Raw genomic sequence first — 12240 nt, forward strand, 5'->3', positions numbered from 1 at the left:
AACTGTCCTGTGGTTAACTACCTGACAGAAGCAAGGTATATTAAAGGAGTAAAGAATATCCCAAGTTAATGAAGCTATATCATAAATTTATAAACTTTTAACTGTACATTTAAAAATATCCAATAACTACTAATGACTATGATGTGCTTTTAAATTGCCTCCTTTACAAAATTACCCAATTACACTGAGCACCTACTACATTATAGGGCAAGCATATCACTTACACTCTGGACTAGAGAGAGAAGACAGAGCTTATTAATCCAAAAATAGAAGCTGTGATTTAAACTGAATACTGGATAGTTACCCAACAGCACTTGATAATTACATAGAAAAGTATCTCTAGTTAATGATAGAAAGATTTTTGTCAGTTGATAGCTTCTTCTCACCATAGTCACTAGTCAGGTTAGAAAAACAAAGGAAAATATCAGCTATAAGATCTTGACAAAATTTGTCTGGCAACATCCCATGACCCTAGAAATAAAAACATTTACTGGAGGTGGCAAATCACCAACATCTTTCCCAATTTGAAAAAGTTCAAACTGGTCCACTGATGTCTAGGGAAATGAGCTGGGATATTTTTCACAGTGGAGGACATAAATCAAAGGTAATGAGAACAAATAGCAGTAACTGTAATTGTTTTGTTTGTTTGTTTTGGAGGGAAAACCCCCAATACCTTCCCCCTTATATACTCTCTCTCAACAAGAAAGCTCACCCTCAGGAGAAGGGACAACTGGATTTCCACACAGCACTGAGATTCCTGCCTCAGGACCTGGTACTGGCAGCACAGCCCAGCTAACCTACAAGCAAGCGCTGCAGGAAACCCTGCCCCAGTCCTTCCAAAATGCCCCTCCTTTTAAATGCCTCCCCCCTTACTTATAATGTTACCGGGTTCTTTAAATTAGTGCTGAATTTAATGTTCTTACATTTGTTTTAAAAATCTGTGATTTTCCAAATATCAGTAAAAAGCTTTTTTTAAATGTGTGGGATTACTAAGGAACTGCCATAAATTAACTCTGCAGTATGAAATCACATATAATTTATTAAGTTATTTTTGCTAAATATCAAATGATAAGGAAATGACTTTGACTCTTTATTAAACTGTTCTCATGGAGTGTACTTTTCAGTGAAGAAGTCAAAGACTAAAAATATATTAAAAGGACATATCTGGACATCTGTGAGACTAATCTGGAAATATCAAACAAAAAGCAGAACCAAAATTTCTGAGTGCCAACATGGAATTCATAGCTTTCATGGCTGTTAATTATAACAAATATACTCATAAAATATTATATATGATACCATATGACGTCTGGGAACTCAGTAATTTAATATATTTATTCTAAAATCATATTATTCATGTAATACATTTCAAACACAATCTTCATAAAGCAGCATATACAACCCTCTTACTGAAACTAGGAATATTAATTTTAGAATCATCTAATGTACTCTAGAGATTAATTCAAAATTCTATAAGATGAGAAGAATGTAAAGAAAAATCTACTTGCATTATGCTATTTTATCAAACAGCTCTAGAATTCAAAGAAAAAACTTTAAAATAAGAAGCTGATTTTAAGGGAGCACTACAGCTAAGACACTAGAACTTTTAAGTCTTGTCAGTTGCCATGTAAAAAATTTTAAACAACTAAAAAAAATGTTTCTTAATATTTTTAGACAATTTAAAAACATGTAAAACAATGTTTTCAAGCTAAGCTTTAAGCAGTTATTTCAAAAGACATACAAATTTTATGGAAATAGTATGTAGGTCAATAAAGCTTAGTAATATGATTTGTACTTTGCAATGAGAATTATTAACAGGAAGTAGAAGCACAAAACACTTTGGAAGGACTTCCCTGGTGGTGCAGTGGTTGGAAATCCACCTGCCAATGCAGGGGACATGGGTTCGAGCCCTGGTCCGGGAAGATCCCACACGCCGCAGAGCAACTGCGCCCGTGCACCACAACTACTGAGCCTGAGCTCTAGAGCCCGCAAGCCACAACTACTGAGCCCATGTGCCACAACTACTGAAGCCTGCGCGCCTAGAGCCTGTGCTTCACAACAAGAGAAGCCACTGCAGTGAGAAGCCTGCGCACCGCAACGAAGAGTAGCCTCTGCTCTCCGCAACTAGAGAAAGCCCACGCGCACAGCAACAAAGACCCAACGCAGCCAAGATAAATAAATAAATAAATAAATAAATAAATAAATAAATAAATAAATAAAACTTTGGAAAGATTATTATAATGGGTGAATCACAACAACAGCTGCCTAACAGCTGGATATTAGATTTAAGAGGATATTAAGACTTTAATTCTGGTCAAAATCTGATAGGCCCTTAAGAGTAAAATTTAAATGTGAAGGGAGACATTGTAGACTTTAAAGAATTCCTATGACTTCAAATGAAATGACTTTTACATTTATTTAAGGGGCATAGTAGGTTATATAGTGGAATATACAGTCCAGATAGCCATGGCAAACTTTAGAAATACCTGTGTTTCATTTTTTTTTTAATGAAGTATAGTTGATTTACAATGTTGTGTTAGTTTCAGGTGTACAGCAAAGTGATTCAGTTTCATATATATATATTTATGTATATATTATACATATACATGTATATATATATATTCTTTTCCAGATTCTTTTCCATTATAGCTTATTACAGGATATTGAGTATAGTCCCCTGTGCTATACAGTAGGACCTTGTTGATTATCTATTTTATATGTAGTAGTGTGTATCTGTTAGTCCCAAACTCCTAATCTATCCTTTCCCCCCCTTTCCCCTTTGGTAACCTTAAGTTTGTTTTCTATGCCTGTAAGTCTATTTCTGTTACCTGTGCTTCATTTTTAATTTAAAAATTTAATTGGTTGAAATGGCTGGTGAGTATTTAAGGAACAGCACTATATTTTTAGCTTTCATTTTTTCATTTTTGTGACTCTCACAATTACATTTCTATGAAGCCAAGACTGTCAGTGCAGTATTTACCTTTATCCCCGGAAGTCCAGGAAGCCCAGGAAGCCCTGGTTCACCCTACGTAGGAAAATCACACAGCATTATAGAACAGTATTCACTCAGGCACAGTATCTGAGAAAAACATGGCAAATGCTCCCAGCTGAATTCTTGCTGTATGTATATATATGTCTAATATATATACTGTCTAGTTTCAAGATATTTGGTGAGATTATACAGTTCAGTCAACTCTTGATTCAGGGATTGGTTGACCATTTTGCAGATTTTCCAGGATTTTCCCTGTTGCTGTCAGTTCACAGCTCATTGTCATCACTACCAGAAGGTGAGAAAGAGAAATAAAAGGAGAAGGAATTACTGTGTTTTATTACTCCCTGGTCAATGATTTGTTGAGGAGGCTGAATCTATTTGCTGAAATGAGGATTACGTGCATTTGAATAATGCATCCTATTCCAGGGCTCTCTTACCTCAGATAATCAAGAGTTGGCTGTATGAACAGATGGTCATATCAAAACAATATACATTAAAAGTCTCATTCACTTAAAAGTATAACAAGATTTCTTTTCCATTCCTGAATGATGAGAAGATAAATGCATAGTTAAGATTATACTTAACTCCAGCCCGTATATCAGACAATTGTTGAGTCTGGGTAACCCTGCTTAGCAATCGAGGGCTAATGGTACCATGCAGCTGTTTCTGAATACAGGTTTGGGATTAAGTGGTACATTTTGGGTGAGCACACTGGAGTCAAGCTAAATCTTCTCATTTCACATAATTGTTTACATTATTTTAAGCACAAAGTATAGTGACAAGAAGTTATATTGCTTAGAAAATCTCCTGAATTCCACTAAAGAAGCATAAAGGAATTGCTAGAGAAAATGAAAGTCCATCCTGTGTTGGACTGAGGTGACTAAATATTGTGGAAAATAACATTTGAAGGTAAAAGTGTCACATCATTTCATGATGGCGAGTCAGTGTTATGACAACTATACCAAAAGAGATAGAAGCATCAAACTAAAGATAAAAGTGGTAGAAGGCACTTCTTTAATCTAAATGCTTGAACAGTCCTTATTCCAAGGAAAATCTACTAAGAACAACCAGACATTTCATCTTTAATATTATTACTTTCAAATTATGGAGGGCTATAATTTGCTCTGGTATTATCACAAAATGACTTCAGATACTGTTTATATTAAGCTGTATGGTTAGACATAGAAAGGACAATGACTTTCCTGATGGTTTAGGTCAAAGGTGCTTCAGGAATGCAAAAGAAAAGCTATTCTTTCTGAAACCACCTGAGTGAAAGTTTGCATTGTGAACAAAAAGACTAAGATGAGATTAAGCCAGAGAAGAAAGAATGATTATTAAGAATTTGATATTTCATTCAAAGAAACTTGTCCAAGTAGATTAAACTTTACATAGATACAACATTATACATTTGATTTCCCCCCCCCCCATTTCCCTTTAATCAATAACTTTAGGAAGCTCTAGTAAAAAGAGCTTAGCCATATTTCAGTGAAGATTCTCTTTTACTAAGAAAAAAGTATAAGGCCCTTGAAAACACAGTTAAGTTGCAGTAGAATATACAACCAATAAAAGTAAACATATTGGTGACATATTGATAGTTTTGTATTGTTTCAGAAAAGCCCCCAAAACTCAAAACATCTTATTTAAGACATGGGTGGAAACATACAGGTTGTAACACTGTTTCCTCAAAGGAGTTTTTACTAGACCCTTCCCTCAAGGGGAAGGGTCAAATTAAAAGGATCTGATGACTACTTTAAAGTAAGATATTTATATACACATGCATACATAGACACATCCATGTTTCTCACAATGAGAAAGATGTATAAAACATTATGGATTATTTTATAATGTAGATTGGATACTTACAGAGAGTTTGAGCATTTAGCTCTTCCCTACATCATATGCATATATATGTAGGTATATAGGTTATAAATGTACTTTTTAATGAACAAATCTTTCAGGAATTCATATTTCATACTCTTGGATTTTGACTTTTCCAAATTTATGTTTACTTAAAAGTTGACAAAATGAAGGATTATAAAACATTTAATGTTACCCTTTGTGAAACATCTCAACATTTTTAGGAAGATATTTCTTCCTATATAAATTCTCTGTCTTTATACCATGAATGTCTATCTTTTAATTAAGAGACAGTTTTCAGTTAATTTCTCCATTCTTGCCTATTTCTTGACTCAGAGCTTCTCAGAGTTGAGTTCTTGGTCATGCACAGCCCAAGTTCAGATCTAGGTCATAATTAAGAATCGGTTTGTTATTCCATTCAAAGACTTCTTGCCCAAGTAGATTACACTTTACACTGATACGTTATGCTTCTGGTTTTCTTTTTTCTTTCCCTTTCACTCTTTATTCTCCATTATCGGAGACCCTTGTCTACTGTTAAAGTCAGTTCTCTGCTTTCACCCCACGTCCCTGTGACAGTGCCCTGTCTTTCTAGATACAGTTCAACAGTGCCAGTCCCTTACAATGGGCAAACATGTATTTTTACCCCATTAAAACTAAAAAATATATTTTAAAAAGATGTGGAGAAGTTAGGAAGGCAGCTATGCTCACCACTATACCACCAATGCCATTGAATGTGAAGTTAGGAAGGAAAAAATTATGTGATGAAACACACACTCACTTTACCAACATATATACCCTAACTCACATATCAATCACACACTCTCCTGTTGAGTCTATAAAAGAAAAAAACTATAATTAAATCATTCCCTATTATGAATGTTACTCTAAATAACAAACTTTCATACCGCAAAATACCAGACAGTGGAGAGCTAATCAATGCACTTTAATTCTGGCAGGATATCCTCTACTTTTCTGGGAATGCCCCTAATGCAGGAGCTTAAGTACCCATGAACCCACAACAAAGTTCTGCAATGGTGAGAAAAATGTGGAAGATTCCTTGAATGGATTCTGTACTCAGTTCTGTTTGTCATTTTCCAATCTAAGCAACCAGCAAGAATGGAAACACTCTACTTTTAAATCAGTGTTGGGGTAAGTATTGCCAAATCCATATATTAGACAAGGAAGTCATAAATATTGTGGGAAAGTGAGATTGCGTCAAAGGGTAGAATCTGGCCTAAATATTAATGAAAAAGATACTGTTCTTTTCAGGGCACATTTTCATTCAGACGGGTTGTAATATTCATACACATATTCATTCAGGCACATATTTGTTCGGGTAGAATCCACTTCTTTCAATATAATTTAAAACAGGTTTTTAATGAAATACAAAGAAAAGCCAATGTTTCCATATGTAAACCTATAAACTTCCAGAAACGAATCTAAAATGTATTTTTAAATAATCATGATAAAACAATATTTTATTAACCAATTGAAAATCAATTTTGATCTTCCACTCTGAAAACAGGGGAACCTATATGAAATTAGAGCAGACTTGTTTTGTTTTTTAAAAAAGACATAACAGTTTTGCAGACAATTCTTTTAGCTTATTACAGTTTTGGAGAGCAGTTTAAATTTAGCTTGTAATTTTTAAAGACTGAGGGACTTAAAATGAGATCATCTGAGAAAATTAGACGCTCTTTCAAACCAAAGCAGGCCATGGATCTCTGTGATATCACTAATTTCAAATTTCTTACATGAAGAATCAGTAGGAAATCTTAGGCACTGAACAGCAAAATTTGCAGAGTTCTGCTGGGATCTTTGGAAAAGTCTCAACTTTACCTGAAACTGGGTCTAATGAATCATTACTCTTAGATTCTTAATTTCAAGAAAATCTATTTTTAAATTAGGGAAATGTTAAAAGAATGTGAAAGACCTTCTCAAAAAGCACTTTAATCTGAAGTGTTTAAACAAAGCAGTGATCCTCTCAATAACTTCAAGAATGTGGGAATATTTTTTTATGTTATGTTCTAAGGTTCCAAACTACTACAATGGGATTTCTTCTCTCTTTCTCTTTATACTAATGAGGTATATTCTATGTTTCTATTCATATTTTTTTTCTATAACATTAGTTACTGCTAGACAAAGGCAGAGTCATGATCTCAGAGATTTAACATAATGTGGAATTCACATTTACTTGTTAGCCACATCTGTTATCTAAAAATCTAAAATCTGCACTGGGCATTGATATCCAGATGCTCAGATGATAAACTACTAACAGTCGTTTCCTGCTTCAGACGCAAATGAGAATAAACATATTCATTGCATGTCCTCTAATTTATCACTGAAGTGAAGCACAAATGATAAAAAAAATTAACGTTAGATTGGTTAAAGTGGTTTGGCTACTGTCTCCAATTAAAATTTAGTTCATGAACAAACCTCTTTGTACAACATAACATTCACTGCTTAGGTAGATATTATTCACATAAAAAAAATATCAGCAGGGAAGTATTTGAAATGAGAGGAAAGGAATATAATTTTAAAAGAACTGTCCATCATTCCCTATTGAGACAGTTTAGTAAATATTCATTTCTTCTCATAAAAGATAGAAACATGCAGAGTATCTTTAAACATGCAAGATAGGTTGTTGGCATTCCAACCCAGCAGATCTTTGTTAGTCTCAAACAGCTCAGTATATGCTGACTTTAGCTCATAAAGCATCCTTTTACACGTCCAGATTATGTTTGTACTTTTACTATGGTCAGCATCAACCCTTTTAAAATGAAAAACAGTCAAAACCACTCTGCATATAAGGCATGAAGATGGCATCATTTTCAGTAATTGTTCTCATATTATACAGTGATAGCAGACATAATCAAATGGTGACTATAAGACAGTACAAAGAACACACCGGAATAGGGATTTACCTTTTGCCCTGGACGACCAGATTCTCCGGGCTCTCCCTGGCCAAAGAAAACCAAAGATGAAAAGGGCAGTCTTACAAGAATTTTCCAAAAGTCTTAGGCCCTTGGACACTTTCAGCCTCCCCAATGACACATGCATTTCATTCACTTTATTCTGTTGCTCTACATCTTACCAGACATATGAACATTTTTTTTTTTTTTGCTGTAAATATACCTAAAGCTCACATACAAATCCGCATTTCCATAAAAACCAATCAGAAAGGGAAGAAAAGGCAAGACCTCTTGTTTAAGCCTTTATCAGAGATTTCTAGCAGATACTCCCTGTTGTGTCTAGAAGCCGATTAATGCAGTAGTATAGGAACAGAGTTAGAACCATCAACGTTGGTAAAAAGGAAGGGAAACAAGAGACTTATAAAAGTCAAAGCTGTAACTCCTGGGGTACAAACACTTGCAAGGCTATAGTTACCTTAATTCCTGCAGCGGACGATCCAGGGTCACCCTAAAATGAAACCCATGAGAGATTATTCTACAAGTGATGAGAATAGGAAACACATAGAGAGCCGTTATCTACAGGAGCACCCAAGGAAACCCCATGACTAATGGGCCAAACTATGCTCCCTAAGATTTTGTATCAATATGGCTAAGATGTCAGTAATTTCCAAGATAAACAATATACTTTCTAAAAACATGGGTTTACTTTGCAAAATACGTAAGGACTACATTCCTTGAAATAAATATAAAAATATAAGTATGGATCTCTTCCCTTGATACAGTGCTAAAATTGTATTCTAAAGCAATACATTAGTGGATCTGGAATTTCAGTTTTCTCTATTTCAGGAATTTATTAATGTCACTGGCTATCATTTACTAGGAGTTCCCTGACCCTTTCGGTCTTCAGAAAGTCAGGGTTCAACAGATGAAGTCAAAGGGTTAATGATGTTGAGTTGGAAAAAGCCATGCCGCAGGTCAGTTTGTTTTCCTCATGAAGCACCATCACCCTTATGACCGGCACGTTTTTTTCTAGCTCTACACTTGTTTCATTGTAACGCAGTCACCGGAAAGTTACAGGATGATGGATGACTTGTGGGTGACAGGGACACATGGAAGATCTGCGAGAAAATCTTGAGATAGAATCTGGTTTTCTGAAAGGCATTGTATTCCACCCGGATTTCACGGAGTGTGCCTACGTTCCTAAGGCAAATGTGCTCTAAGTACACAGATAGGGGCTAACAGGAGAGAGTTCGGCGGGTGGCTTAGAATGCTGCCTATTTCTGATACGAGGCCAGGCAAGGGCCTAGATTTTCCAGCTCCTTCTAGCCCTCTGTCCCATAAACATGCTACAAGGAAAATAAAAGGGAGAAAATGTAGTCATTTGAGACTGTTAAGAAAACAAGAACAGCCACAAGGAGGAAGGCACATACTGGGGTTTCCTCAGCTGTCCTGTCTGCGCGAGGGCTCACAGAGCTCTGGGGGTCTACTTCCTCATTCTAGGCTTAGAGAGCTGTTCATCAATCTCATTTAGAGACGGAGATAAACCTCAGGCCCCTGTACATGAGGCACTCGCCCCCCTCCCTCAGTTTCTCTCTCTTCTTCCCACGGCTGGCAGTTCTCTTTGTTCAGGTCTTAAGTGGCTTTGCCTCAACCCCTCACCGACCAACCTAGACACATGCCCCTCACATCCACATCTCACTCTGCGGCATCTGTTCAAGTCCTGCAAGCTCACTGCATACGGATTATGTGTGTATGTTTTCTGCCTGTTCTTTGCTTGTCCCTCCATTAGACGATCAGCCACATGTGGGCAGGTTCAGTGTCTCTTTTTATTCAGTGTCTGAATAAAATATGCTGGACACATATATGGTGAATAAATGAACAAATCTCAGAAAGAATATTTTCAGCAGGTCAGCAGTCAAGAATCAAAAAATAAAAAATAAAAAAAACCTTTAGGAAGAAAAAAAAAGCTTAAGAAGGAGAAGGAAATAATAAATTAGCTTATTTGAGGAAACATACGAGTTTCTTTGACATCTGTAATTGCTACTACTCAAGGAAAAATTAAAACATGACAAAACATATAGAAGAGGATCCCAAATACTGTCTTATTGTAAAATGATACTGGTTTCTTTTCCCCATCACTAATAATCAATTGAGTTACGAATGGGCAGTGAAATAAATGTGGCTAATAAAATAATACTTATTTCTGTTTCCACTAAATCAGGTCTGTCTGAAAGCCATCAACACCAATGAATCAGTATTTTGCACAATGAGACCTTTGTATTCATAAAAGCAATTCTGACTTTTCTAAGCCTCCTTTTTCATCTTATTTATACCTCACAAGACTCCCAAGAGATAGGGCAGATATTACTATTTTTACTTAATAGATGAGGAAATTGAAGCAACTTGAGCCTAAGTGAATTTTGGACTTCCTAAATTCTATTGCCATGTTCTTTTTATTGGAATAAGAAAAGAATTATTGGTTTATCTCATTTTGGCAACAGGGCACAATGGTTGTAGTAAACTTGTAAACAAAAGGAAGTTGCTTGTATTAACTGTAGTTTAAAAACCTTTTTTTCCAGTGTTTTAATGGAAAGTGACTGGATAATCCACTAATGAGAATAAGGACTAGATTTAGTTCTCAGAGAAAGTGTATGGGAAGGAAAGGACAGTTTCCTGAAAGCCTGATTTATTTGTGGAAACTGGAGCAGTTTCATTTGATGGACAACTATGAGTGATATATCAACTTTATTTTCAAAAATTAGAACTGTGGGTCTTCCCTGGTGGTGCAGTGGTTGAGAATCCGCCTGCCAATGCAGGGGACACGGGTTCGAGCCCTGGTCTGGGAAGATCCCACATGCCACGGAGCAACTGGGCCCGTGAGTCACAACTACTGAGCCTGCGCGTCTGGAGCCTGTGCTCCGCAACAAGAGAGGCCACGATAGTGAGAGGCCCGCGCACCGCGATGAAGAGTGGCCCCCGCTCGCCGCAACTAGAGAAAGCCCTCGCACAGAAACGAAGACCCAACACACCAAAAATAAATAAATAAATTAAAAAAAAAATTAGAACTGTGAAATCTCATGGAATTTTTATAACTTTTAAGTGGCAAGGCAATTGCTGGAAGACGTTCCTAAGTTAAACATTTTAAAGGATAATGCTGCAAGTAGTGAAAATAAAAGTCAGTGTTTATAATCCTTATTCCTCTAAAAGTGAAAATGAATACAGGATTAAAGTAGGAAAAAACCCCCAACTGTGTCTCTCTAAGTATACCCTTAGCTTCATAAATCAGTTGGTTTGAAAATAAAAGTTTCCACAGGGTAAATCATAAAGCCAAAAATACTTTGAGAAGATACTTGAGGTAAATGAATTTGACTTTGCTATTGACCATTCAAGTACAGAGTTTTTGTTTTTGGCTGTGATTATTTTCAAGCACAACACTTGGTATGTAATTATATGTATGTGTTACTAAAGTCTATGTGGATAAATAAAGTGAATGTGGTGATATTTCTATCAGTCATTAATTCATTCAATAAATATTTATTGAGCATCGATTATGTGCCAACCATGTTCTGGATGCAGGGATACTAGGAGCTAGGGCAATAAAGCGAACAATGCTGTTTCAAACCCTGCCCTTGTCCTGTGCTTATGATATAGTCACCCTTCCATATCCCTGGGTTCTGCATCTGCGGATTCACCCAAGCTTGGACTAAAATTCTTTTGAGAAAAAAATTCCTGAATATTCCAAAGAGCAAAACTTAAATTTCTGTGTGCCTGGCAACTGCCTACATAGTATTCGGTATCATAAGTAATCTAGAGAAGCTTTATAGTACAGCTGACCCTTAAACAACACAGGCTTGAACTGCAAAGGTCCACTTATATATGGATTTTTTTTCAACAGTAAATATCACAGTACCACACGATCTGCAGTTGGTTGAATTCGGCGGATGGGGAACCACGATATGGAGAAAACAGGGATGTGAAGGAACCATGTATAAGGAGGGCCTTTTGTAAATTATACCCTGATTTCAACTGGCAGAGTCTCAGCACTCCTAAGCCCCCCATTATTTAAGGGTCAATTGTATATGGGCGCATGTGCATAGGTTATATCCAAATACTACCCCATTGTATATAAGGGACATGCTAGGATTTTGGTATTTGCAGGGATCCTGGAACCAATCTCCTGGAGATACCGAAGGACTACTGTAATCATTTGTATATATGTATACAGTATATATGTACACAAATATATGTATTCAAAAATATTATTGATTGAATGCATAAAAGATACCTTCTTTTTCTTTCTTTCCACGTACAAAAAGTCTGGGATAGGAAGAAATTGTCATGTTGGGAAATTTTGTGTCACCCACAGAAGACATGATAAACAAATGCATGGTACAGGAAAAAGTTATACCATTCAACGAAAATAAGAAGCAGGTGAAAGTTAAAAAAAAAAAAAAAATTTAAAAGGTTCTTCATTCAGTA

At 35.9% G+C, this 12240-nt stretch overlaps 1 protein-coding gene across 1 annotated transcript in view; it reads right to left on the reverse strand.

Moving 5' to 3' along the window:
* COL25A1 (collagen type XXV alpha 1 chain) overlaps positions 1–12240 on the reverse strand; it is a 481522-nt gene that overhangs the window by 65577 nt on the left and 403705 nt on the right. The window contains exons 16-18 of the mRNA XM_007191014.3: positions 8237–8269; positions 7774–7809; positions 2981–3025 (exon numbers count right to left, since the gene is read on the reverse strand). Of these exons, the coding sequence (XP_007191076.1) occupies positions 2981–3025; positions 7774–7809; positions 8237–8269 (114 nt within the window). The remainder of the gene's footprint in view (positions 1–2980; positions 3026–7773; positions 7810–8236; positions 8270–12240) is intronic.

Source organism: Balaenoptera acutorostrata, chromosome 5 (assembly GCF_949987535.1).
Source record: "Balaenoptera acutorostrata chromosome 5, mBalAcu1.1, whole genome shotgun sequence".
Lineage (NCBI taxonomy): Eukaryota > Metazoa > Chordata > Mammalia > Artiodactyla > Balaenopteridae > Balaenoptera > Balaenoptera acutorostrata.